This window comes from Motacilla alba, chromosome 4 (genome assembly GCF_015832195.1).
Source record: "Motacilla alba alba isolate MOTALB_02 chromosome 4, Motacilla_alba_V1.0_pri, whole genome shotgun sequence".
Lineage (NCBI taxonomy): Eukaryota > Metazoa > Chordata > Aves > Passeriformes > Motacillidae > Motacilla > Motacilla alba.
The window spans coordinates 45682894-45701983 of NC_052019.1; the positions used below are offsets into that span (position 1 = coordinate 45682894).

Below are 19090 nucleotides of genomic sequence, written 5' to 3' on the forward strand. Positions count from 1 at the left end.
AACACATTGATTTCAGTACTATAAATTACACTTCCTCCAATGAGAGGGGAGGATGGAAAGTGTTCAGAAATAAATCTGGAACAAAACCAAAAGAAAACAAACCCCCCCACCCCCCCCAAAAAAAAAAAACCAAAAAAAGAAAAACTAAACCCAAAACAAAACCAAAAAAAGCTTATGAAATTCAATCAGGAATACATTCCAGCCAGGGGATTTCCCTCAGGGTCAGTTTGCAAATTACAATCTGCAATTTCCACTTCTGTAAGCTCTTTACCCAATTTAGCAGTCTTCAGTCCCCTAGCTTATCCATATTAATGGCTTCCAAAACCTTCGGCCTGCACTAGAACTGACTTTGGGTTTCATTTGTATAATCTCCTCTGTGATTTTCCAAACCAGACGTTTGGTACCTGACAGGTAATCAGCTCAGGAGCATTGTTTCCGGCTGTGGGCACATTTCCCACCACTCATTTCATTAATGTCTTCGTTAGGGCTTTCAGAGTGAATGGCAGAGTTTTTGAATCATTTACTGTGTCACGTGAGCTGTATGCTCTTGATGTTGTTTATGAAAGTAATTTATGGATCAAGTGGATACTTTCTGTTGAATGAGGGATTTATTGTTAGAAATTAACACAGCAAACTGTGGAATGTTCTTTTCAGTAGTTGGTGAATTTAAATACCTTTGTTCAGCTGGTCTTCAAAGTTCTTGGACAGGAAGCCTTGGAAAGGCTAGAAGAATAACTTTCTATATATATGATTAAAAATCCTAAAGATAGTCTCGCTTCCCTGGGGAAAAGATAATTTTTAGTGATGGATCTTCTGCATGTATTTTATATTGGTAAAACTATGTCCATGTTAAGAGAAAGGAAAGTTATGATTTTAACCTCACTTAAACTCCAAGTTTTCTAGTGCAGGCAAGTCCTCAAACATTGTTTAGTGAACAGCTTTAATAAAATATGTAGTTACATAGGCCTGAATTAGAAGATGTTTCTTCAGGCAACCTCTGTATAGACACGAATACCCCTGCGTCTACACACACACACTTTAATTACCCTATTTGAGTGAACACTCCCTTCTATTTAGAAAAGCTACAACCGGTCAGGAACATTGTGGGCTGTACTGTTTTCCTTGGGGAAAAAAAAAAATATAATGACCTCAGGGCCATACTCTGGAGCATGGCATGGACAATTAGTAAATGTTTAACTTCTGCATGTAGAAAACAGTGTTACACTCTTTTTCAGTACATTTTTTTCCTACTGCACTATGTTCTGCACAAAAATCTAGAAAAAATTTGATTTTTAAAGGAACTGAACTATAGAGTATTTCTAGTGAGACCAAGTAGTCAAGCTGCTGTCTCTGATAATGAGTGGACCAGCTATGTTGAAGAGCAGTTGGTTAACAAAATTGTGTGACTGGGTGGCCTAAAAATGTACTCCTGTGAATTACTTAGCCAAACAGCAGAGAACTAAGAATATTACATCGGTATCTCAAACCAGGCTCCATTTGCTTGTCTAAGTGTAATTTAGCTTTAGTTATTTGTCAAGCAGGAATATAAGCATCCAGCATGACATTAGCAAGGGCACAGAGGGAGGCCTCAGCACAGTCCTGTGGCAGGAAGTCTTTGCTAAAAGCTGAATCAGAACTTTGGAGATTTCTACGAGGCAGATTTTGACACCAGTGAACAGCTTTCAGTAGGGAAGGCGCTGATGAACTTTTTTGGTTAAAGCAACTAAGGAAGAGCTAACTTGCTAAGGGAACAGTAGAATGGCTGTGGTTTTATTCTAGATTCCCTGTCCATTTGTGACCTTGTCTCCAGAAATCAAGGAAACCACTGCCAGCTCATGTTAACGACAAGACCCTGTGTTACATAACGGGAAAGGAAGGGGAAGAAGCAAGGGCATACAGCCCCCGGGATCACTCTCTGTATCAGATAAGGAAAAAATCTAAACCAATAAACAATCAACAGCAGGTTGAGTATCCCAGACTGGGTTTAGGCTAAATGAGGAGTTTCTGTTGAGGGGCAAGTTGTATTTCAGATTTCAGATTTCAGTTTGTGATTCAATGCAGTGTCTTATGATCTCTTTATGCCTGATCAGCTACACCTTTAGGAGATTTGAATCTAAGCAAGAAATGGATTGGCCTGCCTGCTGCATCTAAATAAAGGAGCTATTTTAATTTAATAGGTTCAGATTCAAACCTATTTGCTTCATTAGGGGATCTATGTAATATCCACCTGTTTAGGCAGACACTCACTTCTATACCTATTTTTACAGAACTTACATTGGGCAGTTGCCTGTTGCCACTGTGGTAAAATAAAGCAAACCAGTACATAATGGCACATAGCACTGTAGTCCTATGTCTAAACAGCTGTAATAATATCAAGTGCAATTTTAACTCACAGAAAACTATAAAGTATTTGTATTCATGGCCTGTGACTCTCCTGTACCCCCTAACTTGTACATTCCTTCAGGCACTGGGCTTCAAGTCAGGAATGAGTTTGGAAAGAGTGCTCCTTCCTCACCTGCGTGCTCATATGGGAGGTACTAACTGGGATCTCACAAAGATAGGAGACAGGGAAGGACTGCAAAACACTGTATGTAGTCAAGGTCAGAGGGACCACTGGGAACACATAATCTGATAAAATAGGCTGCATAAAGTAAGCTACAGGAAAAGGACAAATATGTCCCTGTTTGTATAAAAAGAGATTTTAAAGAAAAAATGCAAATCAAGGCACATCTGTCATCTGAACCACGTTCAGGCTGCAGAAGGACTTACAGGTTTTCCACTTGCGGATGTTCTCTCTACCCAGGCAAACTGGTGCACTGCAAAGCATACCAAGTAAGTGCTCATGGGGACTGACTTCTCAAAAGTTGTTCGATTCCAGCCATCACCGAGCTGTACAGTTTGCTGCAGAAATGCAAAAATAATCAAATTGACTTTTGAAATTGCAAACACATGCTTAAGAGAACAATATTTGTATGAAGACTGCAACTACATAGGAGCAACAAATCACCTCTCCAGGTCCACCTCTTCTGGCATTTCATTGCTGAAGGCATGAAAACAGACAAGGTATTTTTCTTCTGCAATACATGAAATGGTGCTTTGCTTTTTTGGCACTAAAGAGGTTTACCTTGCTCTAATTTTCATCAGGGATTTGAAATCATTTACATGCACAGAAATTTTGCCAACAGGAATTTTCTGGTGTATGCTGTGTTTTGTTCTTGCAATAGTTGCATAAAATAACATCACTTTGGACAGAGAAGGGAAGAGACTGAATTCTCCCCTCTCTTAAATACATGCATCACGTATTTAAGTCATGATGCGGGGATGCTACCTGGGATATAGACCAGTCTAATGAATCTATCCTGAACTAATTCAAATACAAATGAATTGTGGGTTAGGTTATTAGGTGGGTTGCCTAAATATACATAAAATTTACTGCTGATCATAGTTTTTATTTTCCAAATAATTTTTTTTAAAAATCCTGATTTTTCCAGATGTTTTTTCCTCTAAGTTTGTTGACAATACTAAATAGGAAGGGGTAGACATTGATCTCTTCTATCCCATGACCAGTGACAGAACTCAAGGAAATGGCATGAAGTTTAGGCGGGGGGGGGTTAGGTTTGATTTTAGGAAAACGTTTTTCACCCAAAGAGTGAAAATTGGAACAGGGTCCCCAGGAAAGCTGTCACAACACCAAACCTGACAAAGTTCCAGAAGCATTTGGACAATGCTTTCAGGGACATGGTGTGACTCCTGGGGTGTCCTGCACAGGGCCAGGAGTTGGACTTGATGTTCTTGATGGATCCCTTACAACTCAGCTTATTCTATGGTTCTATTCTAAACATATATTTCTTCTATTCCTTTTCTGCTATAGTCTGAAAATTTTTGTGCTTCTGACTGGATGACGAACTTAACTAGAACAAAAGCCAAAAGCATATAAAAGACATCAGCCTTCTAGAGATACAGCAGTTCATGAGATTTGTTATAAACACAATATAAATAAAGCACAGACAGTTGATGTTACAGGTAATATGACTCCATGAGCAAAAACACATATTCACAGACATATAGCCCATTTTCAAAAAGGTATTCACAATCTAATTTTCCATTATTTTACCCATTTTGACTCTATTTTGATATCTTCTGTTATTTCAACAAAGCCAGGACTTGAGTAGAAAAAAATTGAAGGAACTCTAGTGAAAAAATGCAAATGAAATGTACAAGATTCTGATTTTGCTGATCTGATTTTGCCATGCTGATTATAAAGCTCCACACCACCCAAACTACAGGATATGTAACACACATGCCTTGCCTTTACAAACTCTTACATTTCCATCTGTAGAAAAGATCTTTCCCAAAGTTCTCCCACTACTAAGACCAGAGCTATTGACCTTGACCAGATGAAAAAGTGCCCTGCTATAATTCCTTAGTCAAACCTCAATCTGAATTCAGCATAATCTACATTTTCTTATCAGTATTTATTTTTTTAGCAAATGAATTAAGAAGCAGTAGTTAGCCCTTTGCAAGCTTATTATTGTAACTCTATAATAGAGGCAAGGTCCACATGTCAAGGTGTAAACTAAATCTCAAAACACAATAAATCTTGATAACATATGGTACTATCCCCGTACTTCCTTGCTCGTATTCTCACTTATCTGAGGTCTGTGAGGAAAGGTACAGCAACCTGTTTTCATGTGTTGTTCATCAAAGTGCCTGGTGGTCTTCTAGGTATCATAGAAATAGTTTTAATAACAATGAGTCAGAGCTTTAAATGGGCAAAGGGTATGGATGCATCTGTATCAGCCTGGTAATAGATATCTCAGCTGCATCGCTAGGAGAATAAGTTTGGGGGACTCTAAATAAAAACAGACCTTTGTTTTCTGGGTGGGGGAGTGACTGGAAAAATGCAAATGCCAACAGCCTGGAGGCTGGAAGCTCTTTTTTATTTCTTTCTTTCTCTTTTTTTTTTTTTTTTTTTTTTTTTTTTTTTTTTTTTTAACTTGGCACTTTATCTCCCACTTCAGAACTTATTAGTAGAAATTATACAATAGACTACACATTCAGTTGAACTATTCAGTAGAAACTCTCTCATCTGAAAGCCATTCAGCCTTCTTCCAGAAGGCCCAGAGGTAGATAATTGATGCCATTGAATTCGTGCAAAATTTGGAATTTGACAGTAGGCCTAGAAATGGATTATTTAGGAAATTATAGACATGGTGGAATGACAAATATCCACACCCATGAGCTGACAGATGCGGTTTCAGATCCTCCATTATTAAAAAGAATAGTCCTAGTCTTTCTGGCTAGCAGGATTCTTTGCCATTATATTGTGATCAGCAGACCCTTGTTCTGGACCATTATGCAGTTTTAGTGATTATTTTAGACTTTCCATCTGGGAAGCAGCTGTCTTTCAGAGTACTCATTCTCTTAGCCTACCCAGTTTGACTGAAGAACCTGCCAATATCTATTTATAGTCAGCAGGGGATGCTCACCTAGAATATCTGAATAGAGGGTCAGCGGGCTAACAACACAGAAGGTGTTTAATTTTTTGCTTTGGATTTGACGCTGTGCTGCCATGTTGCGTGCTGGTGCACCATTTTGAGTCCTACCCAGCCAACCAGTTCTGTTCATGGAATGTCTATTAACCGTGAGTTTTCCAGTGCCTGAGTGATGGAGTCTGTGAACATGCCAGAACATGACGACCCACATTACCTTTCGGTGGCTCTACAGAACTGTTGCACTTAGGCAGCAGTTGGGAAATACATACCTGTACTGGCATGTTTGAAAGCGCTTGGTACGCATCTTGATGGATGATGGATATGGTGTAAGTTGCCTTTTTGTTTGGCTCGTCAAAGCAGGGAAATGATTTCCGTGCATCTGTTGGCTCATGATCAGTAGCTGCAATGCTCCTGAAACAAACAACACATTGGCAAGGCTTCATTATATGGCTTTGAAATCTTGTCTGCAATTTCTAGGTGTTTTTAAAAATGATTTCACAAATGAAATTCAATTACAAATATTTGTGCATATTTATCCATTCATAAAAGCAGGTGACATCAGAAATGCACGAGCTGACATCAACATCTGTCTGTCATCAACATCTTCTATGTTTCAGAGCAAAAGCTAATGCAACTTGCTTATCATCAAATATTTTTAAGAGCCAGACAATAAGAGAGGCATGACCTCTCATGCATAGTGAAAACTTTGCTCTCCCTCCTGCTGAGCTTTCCCATTGATTTATGCACCTAAAATAAAGAACTCATGATATCACCTAAAAGGAATAAGTCACTCCAAGACTTGTTTACCCACTACAGCATATCTTGGGATTAGGGTCTTGAACATCTCCTGAAGCGACACCATGAATCTGTGCAAATGCCAATAAATCTCATCCTGCTTGTGTCTTTCTTTTTCTGCATTTACCACATACAGTTTTCTCCTGGTGCTCTTATGCTCCCCTGACTCCATTAGTGAAACTGCTGGAGAAAGCATAGAAAGTTCAGGTGAACATCTTAGTACATAACTGATGCTATGCAAACTGTGTTGGGGGGTTCAGAAAGTCCTCTCAGTTATGCACAACCAGCTGGAGGAGCTGGACAATAGGGGTCATGTAAAAACATAAGGTGAAGGTTGTGAGCGTTCATATTGTACTTGCTTCTCTCAGTGACATCGGGCTCCCCCATTAATGACCCACACCAGTGGCAGAGCATATTCTCCAGTGATTTATGGTGAAAGGGATCACAGATGCTCCTTCAATTAATCTGGAATGTTGAGCATTTTCTGACAGCACTTCTACAGCTGCTCCAACTATATTAAGGTAGTTTTTCTTTCCAAAAAGTAATTAAAAGTGTACATCATAAATTACAGATCTGCAGCAATCCTACAAGCTCACTTGACAACCAATTTTTCAGTGTTTCTGTTGCCCTTGGCATTTCCCTGTGACGGTTAAATACTAAACTGGTCATTAGGAACTTGTAGCAGCAAGGGTCATTTACAAGCCTGACAGAGGTAATATGTCTGGGTTCTCTCCATTCATGTTCCTTGGAATAGTAGCTCAAAGGTTCATGGGCAGAAAGCATAATGAACATTCACTTTAACATCATTTCAGACTCAACAGAGTTTCTTTTGCTTGGTGCATTCTTTGCTGTCACTCTCTACTTTTCATAGGATTTGAGAGCTATTTCACAATTAAGTTAACTCCAAGCCTCCAGGGCTATGCTTCACAGCTATTGGTTAAAAACTTGGCTATGTATTTTGACACATTTATGTCTTGTTCCTACAGACTGATAACACTGTGATACATCTGTTGATTTATAAGGTGATAATCCATCTATCCTCATATGTTTGCAGAGGCAGACAGACATTAGGAGTGAAAAATTTCAGCACTACCCTTCCTATAGGCTAGATGATGAGAACTCCAGACTATGGCATGCACAGAAGTGGCAATAGAAACATGAAATGTTGTAATTCACTTTCAAACGACATAATGTAGTTTTTAGATAAGATTTTCTTCACTGCTTGGTGGCTTCTTGATGTCCAGACCATTAAATATGAACTAGAGTTGACAGTTGTAAACCTCATAGTAATAAGAAGTGAAGATCTGGCTGAGACTGCATCCAGCTGTTCTCAAAATAAAACAGTGATGCATTTAGAACCATGATGAGTTTTCCTTTTTTTACCCCTCCCCTGAAGTACAAGTCGTTAGTGTCAAATGACTTCCTTCCTCCCTGAACTAATTAAAGCACTTTTCTACTAGTCTTCCTTAAAATTCCAACTTGCTGCTTCTTCTGAGAAAATCTTCTCTTTCAGGAAGAAAATCAGAAGTGTGAGGTGTTACTTTTGTATACAGAAGAAAATTCTTCCCTTGTCTATTCAATAAAATCCTAAATACATCCCTGTTAGACATGTGCCAGCCTCTTGTTCTCTTACAGACAACAGAGGGAATTCCTAAAAATGGGAAGCCATACTTCATCACTAATAGTAGTGCAAAATCAAAGCCAGCTGCTGTGACATGTTTGTATTATTTTTAATATTAAGGAAAAAATACAAGGGGGCTTTAGCACATTCCTTGAGAGAAACTAATGACCTGAACAAGCCAGTACACCAGCCAAGGACTCTTCTTTTGCTCCTCTCCATAAGATCTGAAAACAATACAAGTGTAATGTATCATGCAAAGTAGGGAAGGACTGCTATTTCTTTTTCATTAATGGGGAAATGAAATGTGCAGACAGAGGAACAGTTTTACCAAAGGACTTAAGTGCTTACGGCTAGATTTGGGAACCCACAGAAGCATCTAGGCAGGTCTATGTCCAAAATCTACATTTCCAAAGTTTCTGCTTTCCTGCTCCCTACCTGCATATGCACATCAATTTAAATAGTCATGATTCCAAGGTATCTCACGATCTGCTTTAGGGCATGTCCAAAAGCACCTTTTTCCTGATGGGGATTGTATGATCTGTCTGAACAGGATCCCCAAATGAGGCATTTTTCTCCCTAAGCCTCTCAAGGATCTCAGAGCACATCTCTACCTGTTTTCCACAAAGTGTGCTGGGATATTTGAATCTAAGCAACAGCAGACCCTGGACATGTGCCCAGTTTGTAAACCAAAGACCTTATAGCAATGCTTTGGCAAACCTTTGCCTTCAGAGATAAACATCTGGGGAGCAGCTCAGCCCTAGGAGCTGACTTTCAGTGTCATTGAGTCTCTCTAAAGGTGCCGCTGCTTCTAACACTGCACAGAAGGAATATTAGAGTAGTATGAATTACATATTGGATCTCCTTCTCACCTCAGCCCTCTTCTCTTTACCATCCACTATTAACAAACTTGTTTGATCATTGCTGTTACCTGATCTGATTTGTATTTGCTTGGAACATGACAACAACAGAACTATTTGGGTTGAAATTTTCCAAGAATGGTGTGTACCTCAGGCAAAGGCAAAATAAAAATGCTAATTCCAGTCAGCATTGTTTTTAAGTAGAAAGCTGGGGGAAAATGCATTTTTGATAAGTAATAAAACCCTTCCCTCACTGTCCTTCCTCACCCCATCCTATCCCCTACCCTCTGCTGCATAGCAACAACTTGGCTGTTGGGTGCTTTACTTTCAAAGCTGTACTTTCCACCGTCATGGACATCACCTCTGCCACCCCCACAAGCAATCTGCCCAAACTCAATCACATGAAAAATATTTCAGAATTTACCATTCATTCATTCTTATTAAAGCCCTTCTCAAGCCTAACACACTCACACCCACAAGCTCCTTTCTGCCTTGAGAGTTTTCAGACTGCTGGCTAGGATCATCCTTGCAATTGCAGTTTCCAGCATTCAATTCAAGAAGTAGGAACAGTCAAAGTGAGCTTACATTTTATACTTTCTTTAGTTTTAGAGTTCTCCTTTCTTACTGGTATCAGATGCTTGGCCCTTGTCTACCTATACTGTCTTGCCTTGAGGGACAGGCACTCACCTCTCCTCAACTCTCCTCTGCAACTCAGAAGATCTGTGTTCCGGTCCTGCTGTTCTGGGGTTGTGACAGACCTGGGACTATACATTTAATATCTAGATATCCTTCACCAATGAAAAGTAACACAGCTCAACTTAGAAGGATGTGAGGAGGTTGCACTGTAAAACTGCTGTGGAGATGTCAGGTGCTCAAAGTATGAAACCAAAGCTGCTCAAAGTATAAAACCAAAGCACCTTTTAAGTCAGAGCAGTGCTGAGGTCATATATGGAGGAAAACAAGAGGAAAAGAGCTGCCAGGTGTTCGAGCTGTTCCCTGCATGACTGCTCCACAGGAAAAATCAATGCTTGCTTTATCCTCTACCTCTTGGATCTGCTGCCGCTGGTGCCTGTCACTGCTGCTACTCCTGTTGGTGGCTGAATGGAGCTGATGAGACTCACTCACGACACCATTGTCCCAGGAGGACAAAGAAATGCCATGAAAACACATCATTGTTTGTCTCCATGTTCCTGCTACAGGGCCTTGTAAAAGTCTAGCCAAGTTTATCTTCCAGCTGTAAAGGCTGGAATAAATCACTTCAGAAATGTAAATATCAGAAAATGGGTGAGTGTCCTCTCCATACATTAACTGTGAAGAGAAGCCTTTGAGCAGTGGGCAATAGCTTTTTCAAGCTTCCACCTTGAAGCAGTACAAACCTGGTAAGTGGAATGGGTTAGCTGAACTGGTAGAGACTTTGTAATCTTTCAATAACTGTTTATATATTAATAAGGAAGAGCTGGAGCACAGAAAAAAAAAAAAAAAAAGGTAAAATATGACCCTAATTGTTTAGACTTTCCTACATATAATTTAAACCAGCTGCAAGAGAGACAGGGAAGTTCTGGTTTGAATATTCCTCAGGCTTACAACACCAAGGAGGTATGCTATCAGGAAAACTATCAGAACATTTTACACCAAAACTGTTACCTTGGGGATAACAGGACAGAGTGGTGATAGTTGTATGCTATTTATTGTACTAGAGAGATAAAAACAGGCCTTGATCCCTCCAGCTCCTTGAGGGAGCCATTCAGTTCAAAGGTCAGCTTGGACCAGTAGAGTTTGAAAAGGTTTTTCAGAATAATAATTATAACAAACCCCTCATCTCTCCAGCCCACATTCAGTAGTCAGAAGCCAAAGGGCTTTGACTACAGCATCCTCCTTAGGGGAATGAGAAAACTAAAGAACAGCCCAGAAATGTCAGTAAGTTGGTGAGAGACAAGACTGAAAAGCTGAAACAGGAATAGAGCAGGCCTGAGCAAGTAAAAATAGATAAGAAAGCTTAATAAATAAAACTGCTTTACTTGATCTGTCCATTCTCAGTATAGGTGGTCCTATAAAACCCAACCAGCGAACCATTCAGCCAGCCTTGAAACTTCAGGGTGAGCACATAGGGATCACTTTCATCAGTGACAGGGAGCTCTGCTGCTGCCTTCATCACAATGTATTCTTGGGGCTTGTATTCAAAGCAGTCATTCACAGCAATCTGCTGTCCTGAAGATTTCCGGAGGGTGGGTATTTCTGTAACCTTGGTGTCTCGCAGGTGAAGCCACAGGGAGCTGGTCGGTTTTTCCAAAGCAATAGATATACTGACTGTCCCACTGTAAGTGTCTTGCTCCATTTCAGGCTTGATTTCCAGATCATAGTGGACAGGCTTGACATAAGTGGGCAGCCTAAAATCTCTCCAGTCTCCAGTGTCATCATTCTTGGAAGGACAGGGACCCAAATCCACTGGGGGTGGAGGCTGTTCCGTTGTCGTCTGCTCTGTTGTTGGTTGCTCTGTTGCCTCTGGAGCTTTAGGTCTGCTCAATCCCACACCAAGCCCCACAGCAAGTCCTACAACAACCACGACTCCACAGATGATAGCCACATGCTTTTTCTTCATGCAGTACCTCTTGGACTTCTCATCCTCAAAATCCATGCCCTGCATCTCTGCTCCTAGATCTGTACTCGGAGCAAAACATTAACCAAAAAAAAGCTTATTAGTCACTTCAGCACTTGCATTCAGTAAACTCAGCAGTCTTGGTTCGTATTTTAATTGTGTAGCTATAGCTGTTCTCTGCCTGTTTCCCGCACCTCGCTTTCCACGAGACACTCAATTAATTAAAGACAACAAGCATTTGGAGGAAACGTGAGTGATCAAAGTGCAGCTGGTCTGGGAGACGGAGGGAACTGACACAGAAGAACATTGTTTCTGCCGTGCTCCCCTTATAAGCAGCACAACCCCACCCCCCAGCTCCTCCTGTTCTGGCCTGAGTTAAATATAAAACAGTGCTATGTTAATCAGCAGTCAGGAGATGATCAGATGCCAAAGCTCTGTCAGCAGCTTTCAGAAGGAGTTTGCAGATGGAGGCAAACCCTCAACCTTCACCACTACCTCTTCCTTTTTTTCCTCTGCTGTGTCTTGTTTAGGTTTTTGAGGTTTTGGCTGTTTTTTTTTTCTTCCTCTTACTAACAAAGATTTCCTTGAATTTCCACCCTATAGTTTGTGAAATGACATCTCAAAACTTGCAAAAATCACATATATCTTTCAGCTGTTTCCCCTCTTTTCTGGGCTCATTTACCTTTGCCGAGTAACTCAAGGCAGTCACAGACAGATGAATTCACAGTGGAACAATAAATTTTGATCACTGCTTCAAACTTTAAAAGTTGTCCAACTCCTCTCCCCCTCATAGGGCCAGTTTTCCAGGAGATTGACCATAACCATGCATGCAAGCTGGTAGCCTGGGACAGCATTGCTTTGTCAGTCAGCACAATTACAGTGCTGCCTGTGAACTCTTGCTGTGAGGGACACTTCTAAGTATGATTTATGCACTAAAGATCTAATTTACCATTTATTGCTTGTCATCACAATGTGGCACTTCATTGAAGCAAATTAATTGAATAGAGCCTGATTCTGCTTGAGGGAACTTTTTGTAAGGCCTTGGTAAGCCTGCAAGAAAGATGTTGCTAATGCAGTATGAAACTGAGCACAGTGGTAGTCTTGACCTTGTTTGAAACTGGACTAAAGGAAAATAGTGTAGAATAAAAATGCCAGTCTCTGCATCTCTTAACCCTATTTCTCCACTTATGTAGTCCACTTGAGTAGATTTTTTAATCAGGCACATCAGTTTGGCTTTGTGCCTCCTGATTTAGTTTATTAGGAGACATAATATTAGGATTATTATAACTTTTATTAATATTATTATTGTTTCATTAATATTAGGATTATTATCATATTAGGATTATTATCACTTTTTACATCAGTTACAACTCTCTGACTACTGAGCCTTGCCTTTCTTTTCTCCCTTCCCTTCCCTTCCCTTCCCTTCCCTTCCCTTCCCTTCCCTTCCCTTCCCTTCCCTTCCCTTCCCTTCCCTTCCCTTCCCTTCCCTTCCCTTCCCTTCCCTTCCCTTCCCTTCCCTTCCCTTCCCTTCCCTTCCCTTCCCTTCCCCTTTTTTTTTCAGATGGATGAAGTTTCACCTGAATGGATTGACTTATGTTTTAGAATTAGTTAACACATGCTTCAAGTGAGATGCACTAAGCTGGGGAATTTCACCCAGTCTGTTTAGAAATTGATCTGTTCATAAGCCACACTTCTAAATACTGTAAGTCACTATAGGGAACTTTAGGCACCTACTTTGCATCCACACACTGCTATTTATATATCATCTTGTTTTAAAGGCAAGGGTTTCCTACAGGAACAGAGAAATAAAATGGTTTGGGTGTGTTTCTTTTCTTTTTTTTTCTTTTTTTTTTTTTAGGTTTTTTTTGGGGGGGTTTTTTGTTTGTTTGTTGAGGGGGTTTTTTTTTGTTGTTGTTGTTGTTTTTTGGTGGGGTTTTTTTGGTAGATCACCACATTAACTCCTGTATTTTCAAAAGTGAGAGACTGATGCAAAAAAAAAAAAATTAAGCAGAAAGCTAAAATCTGTTTCACATTATGCCTGTTTTTATTGTTTCCCATTTCTTTGCTGTGATCAAAACTAGATATGACATGGGAAACCAATGCCCTTTAATGGATTGAGTAAGAATTCAACTTTTAGCAGCAGGGCCAGCACTGAAGATCACAGTCTTAACATTTAAAATAATTTCATCTTTTCTTTTGTTCTGATTGGGCAAGGCAAGGCAAAAGAGTTACGACAGATTTTAAAGAAGACATCTTTAGCCAGAGCAGGCCATATATGATAAGAAAACAAATTGTCCTAATTTCAGACACGGCTTTTACATCACTCCCATTTTTATTTTCCCAAGCCACAAGCTTTTCTGTTACATTTTTAACCTGAAGATGAAAAATGCTGTTTGAGCTTACAGACTGCAGAGCAAGTTATTTACTGTAGTTTTGAAGGCACTTGAAGATTTCTTCTCTGGTAACAATTACCTCTTTCAGGAAGAGCTAGACTAAACAAATGTGGATGAGCTAGTCCAAACCAGCAAATATATATGTATTTCTTATTCTAAGCCTCAAAGACAAGACTAGTACTAAGTCCATTACAAGCTGTCAGTCAAGAGCAGTAGGGTAGTTATACACAAGTTGTAGCATTGAGCTTATCATTGTAATAACTGAGATTCCAACCTAGTTGCAGCCAAAACTAGGTATATTTCTGGTATGGGTGGCTATGAGCAGGCTCACTCCTCCCACATCCGAAACGTGCTTTGTTGCTGACACTCCTGCAGCCAGGCAGCAGTGCTACAAGCTCCCTGCTGCCAGTGACCCAATACACATGTCCAAGGATAAACAGGGCACAGAGTGTTAATTCCTCTACACAGTGGAGGAATCCTCCTCCAATGCAGGAGGGCAGAGCTCCCAAAAGCACTGCTAGCATTGCCCCTGTTTGGCTGTCTCCAGGCAGAAGGGGGCAGGGAGCAGGATCTACTTCCCCAGAGAGGAGAACACCCTGGCCATCATGGATAAGGTGTAGATACTTTGTTACCCTCTCCGCACCCACATAAGATTGTGGACACCTATCTGAAAAGTCGAAGAAAGCGTCCCCCGAACTGTTCAACACAAGCTACAAGCACGACTGCAGGCAAGTGTTGGCCAAGCCTGGATTGCTTAGATTGCTTTAGTTTAACTTCTAGAAATGGGATTTAAACAGTCTTTGCAGTCACCTGGGCAATGCTAACCCTGTTATAATTTGTTTGGTGTTGATTTTTTTATCCAATCAATTTCATCTCAAGCTAGGATTTAGTTCCCAGTTTGCACCAGAATTAGCACAAACAGCTTAATGCTGCCCCTTTGGATACCTAAAATGCAAGGGGGTGTGGAATCACCCTGCTCTGCCATGACATTGATGGTGTGAACATGTAGATGCTTGTAGGAACAATACCCAGATAACTTTTCAGACAACTGCCAGGAATGTAATGAATGCTAATTTTTATCCACAAATTGTCAGCCATTCATTTCCAATGCAATTTCCAATTTTAAGTATGGAAAGTGGAATAAAATTGCTGCAAGTGACAGCCAGGATCAACACTAGGAAAGGTCTGCTCCAGGCCTGCAGGGAGATGTCAGATACTCCCAGGATATCCATAATTGAAGCTGACAATGAGAAAAGAACTGCTCTGGAAAGCATCAAAGACTTTCATTATTATGAAAATAAATGAAATATATTAAAAAATAAAAAAGGGAAAAACTACACTGCAACTCACAACAAATGAAACTCCTCTGAGCCAAGTCATCCTTGGAATAACATGAAACACTTACTGGGTCAATGCCAAGGAGCTCTTTGTCTCCCTGTGTCCAGGGACTTAAAGGCAACATGAGGGCAGCAGAGTCTAAGGACCTCTGATTCCCATCTGCTCTCTGAAGTGCCCTTACTGCAAGATTTTGGAATAATAAATGGATCCTTTCTGCCTCCAGCAGGAGGAATTTGTCTCTCTTTATGCTAAAATAACACTTCTTCGATTTTTCATTGCAAAATAAGAAGACATGAAGCAATCTGCTGTTGTGACTGCTTGCTGGCACAGCTGCACTTGTAGATTTCTCCCCTGTGGCCCCCTACCAAAAAAATCTTTAGGAAATTAAACTGAGAAATATGAAACTGGTTAGAGTGTTGTTCCACCAGGTCAGAAACAAATATTGTCAGAAATTATTTCCTTGTCCAGTGTTTTCCTGTGTCTGTAATGACTGATTTTGTCTCTATCTTTTGGCTTTGAATCCTCTAGCAATCATTAATCCCCTAGAGTTCACAAGTCTTAGTAATTATTGGCTTGCAGTGGTACTTGTTCCACTCACAATCTTTTCTATGACAGTTTTAACTCCAAAACAAGGTCTTGAGTTTTCTGTTGTTTCAAAGTGCAAATGTTTTGAACTGACTTGAGAAAGTCAGGATTTGTTTAGCCATATTTGTATTCCCATTCAGATCTTTAAAATCTGGACTCAGTTTGCGGGATACTGTTGGATGCAGTGCCTCGGGAGGACTGCATTATTTCCTGCTGCAGACTGACAAGTTCTGTCTATAACACTCCAGCTGAAGTGCAGTGCGGCCCCACAACTTATTCTGGGTTCTGCTGTATTTCCCCAGCAGGTCATTGCTAGAAGTATTTATCACTGGGGTTGAGGCTGAGGGGAGTTACCTCAAAGCCTGTTCTCAGTGAAGTGCTGTGAGTTACCGTTAGCAGAGGTTTTGTTTCCTTCCCCTCTTTTTTCATATTTCAAGTTCCTGGAAATTCTGTGCCCTGAAATGTGAATTGCCATCTCTTATACTATTTACGTAAATAAAGCAAGTCAAACTGCATTCATTTGGTTTGCTCTATCACATCACGTTCTTGATAAGATATTGTATCGTGTATCTTACCAAATGAACACTTTCCATAAAATCTTAGGAACGCTTGGGTTAGAAGGGACCTTAAGAATTAGTTGCAACCCTCCTGCCATGACTAGGGACATTTTCCACTACATCAGGTTGCTCAAAGCCCCATCCAACCTGGCCTTGAACACTCCTAAGGACAGGGCGTGTCTCACCAGCCTCACAGTGAAGAGTTTCTAATATCTAATCTGAGCCTACCCTGCTAGTTTAAAGCCATTACCTCTAAACCTATCCCTACATGCCCTTTTGAGAAGTTCCTCTGCAACTTAATCATGATGGTATCATTTGATGTTGTATCTTATCATATTCTATTATATAACTTCATCTTCCACTGCATTGCTACCAAGATGAGATTCCTTGTGTTCCATTCTAATCATTAGCCTTTAACACAAAACCAGAATAGTCTGGATGTGGTGAATACACATCCAACTTTCCAATTCTACCATGTTTTATTACTTTTACAATTTTGTACCCTTTTTCTTGTCAACATTGGCCATTAGAACAGTTACAGTTAATGGCTAAGCACTCTTCACCTTCCAATGTCTTTAAAAACATGCCTGAGGAGAATTCTACTGTATCAACAAAATATGATTTAACTCATACAGACAATTTTTCCAAATCACTCAACATGTATCTTGTTTAACAAATTCCTGAACAAAAGTGAGACATAAGCTACTGTGGTGTAATTTCCAGGATATGTTGGCATACCAGCAGATCCATGGGAAAATGAAATACTGCATTTTAGAAATTCCATGTGAAGTTCCTTGATGAACTTTTGGAGGCATTTTATCCTCTAGAATGAAAAACCTGCTTTCCATTCTCTTCACTTTGTTTTCTGAGGGAGAGTGATGTCTTATAACACCTCCTCTCTCCACTTGCAATTCAATACACTACTTTTAATCTACCTGATATAAAGACACTACTTTTAATCTACCTGAGCTGCAGTTCCCTGAGGTGCCACCTCTGCCTTCAAGCACGGCTGAGTCACTCAGTATGCACTTGTACTGATCCATTTCTATGTCTAGAAAGCAGAGCAGAAGAAGGAAAGCATTTTGATGGAGGAGACATGTAAGATTTCCTTCCTACCTCAACTGGCCCCAGACTGAAACTGTTAACCTTCAGGGCAAGCTTATTTGTACTTGCTTTCTACTTTGAAAGTCAGGGGAAGTTCAGAGGCCAGAGGAGTGAAAATGAATCGTCAGCCCAGTAGTGGTGTCTGCTCAGCATGGAGCAGTCAGTACAAAATCCAAGTATGATACTGGCTTCATTGAGCAGGCAATGGAGATTACTGTGGAAAACAGTGTTTTCAGTTGAATGCATGTTTTCAGTTACAGTTAATTGTGGGTTTCTCATCTCACTAGAAAAGATACAGTGGAAATAAAATAAGTCATCAAACTAACTGGCAAGGCAGGATGAAAAAACCAATCATCCTTTTAATCACTAAAAGAGATTAAGAGAGTGAAACTTGCACTCTTACAGCTGTTTGCATTGGGGGCGATTCCATAGACAGTCAATAGCAAACTATTGCAGAATCTGAAAAAGAGCAACAGTATATAATAACAGTGTAAAAATAATGTGTAGCTTAGGTTAAGATAGCTTGACTATGCCATCATATGGAAGGAAGGAAAGCAAGGAAACTTATAGGACTTTCAAAGACAGCAAATTTGGCACAAATTAGAAGGATACTTTTCTTGTTATTCTCACATATATCTCTTTCATGGTAGCATTCATAGTAAAAGGACATAGATGTTGTTATGAAGCATCTTATGCCAGCCACTGAGAAGCAGAACAGCAGACTGAGAAGATTTCTGATCTCTTCTGCTGTATAAGTTCACGTGGTCCTTTGCTGCCAAAGCTGCACCGGAAGTTATTCCACGTTGCAGATAAATAATTGTTCGTGTGATTTCCAGCACTAGGAAAGTCTCTTAAAGGAAACCAAGTTAGTGAAAGAGGATACAACAGTTTAACATTTTTGCTTGGTTGGAGATGTAATCTCAGGGCAATTGCCTGCCAACATGTATTTAGGTTACTTCCAAGTCTGTTACCTGTTTCATTTTCTTAGCCAGGGTGATGAAGCTGATGAAAAAGAAAACAATTGCAGTTACATAAACTGCTTCGTATACTATTATATTAAAAATCCTCTTTTTGCCCCTTTGCAAACAGGATTGTGGTTGTACTAAGGCATTTCAAACTGAATGAAGAGATTGGAGGATTAAAGAAAGTCAGCAGTTAGAGATATGGCTCTCTTCCCTTCCTCCCTCCCAGTTGAATCACTTAGAATGCAAAATGGAAATTGAACAAGCCATGTCTTTGGGACTTCCACCACATTTGCTCCATCTGTTTTGCCCTGCATACAGTATGTCTCCCTGACTCGGACTAGCTCTATTTTCATCAGTCCTTACCTCTCCACACCCACCAGCAGCAGGTGCTGCAGTGCTTGGGTAGAGCAGGAGATAGAGATCAGTGGACTTATTCCCAGGCAAGTTCCTAAATCACTCCTCACACATGCTTTCACAAACTGGGGTGTATGTGAGGGGTGATGAGGTGTATGCACTGGGAGTACCCGATAGCACATTTGCCTGAAAGAGGTGTCGCATAAGGAAGAGGGCTCTGAAATGAACAGTATTTATTTGATGTGATTTGGGAGTCACGTCCTTCACTGCAGGCTGACCAGATACCATTACTGGTTTGACTAATGCTTCCTTTCCATTTTTTCCCCCTGAACTTGCCCTTGCTTTTAAAGAAAAAAACAGTCCTTCAGAGCAAGAATCAGCCAAATGCTTTCACACAGAAAGAATATTATTCCTTTCTGTTTTAGCA

General features: G+C 40.2%; 1 protein-coding gene across 1 annotated transcript in view; it reads right to left on the reverse strand.

Annotated features, from left to right (window-relative positions):
* Positions 1-11683, reverse strand: part of LOC119700636 (glutamyl aminopeptidase) — a 34478-nt gene extending 22795 nt beyond the window's left edge. Inside the window, exons 1-3 of the mRNA XM_038136070.1 lie at positions 10787-11683; positions 5765-5906; positions 2770-2901 (exon numbers count right to left, since the gene is read on the reverse strand). Coding sequence (XP_037991998.1) covers positions 2770-2901; positions 5765-5906; positions 10787-11412 — 900 coding nt within the window. The 5' untranslated portion in view covers positions 11413-11683. The remainder of the gene's footprint in view (positions 1-2769; positions 2902-5764; positions 5907-10786) is intronic.
* Between the last annotated feature and the right edge of the window lie 7407 nt (positions 11684-19090).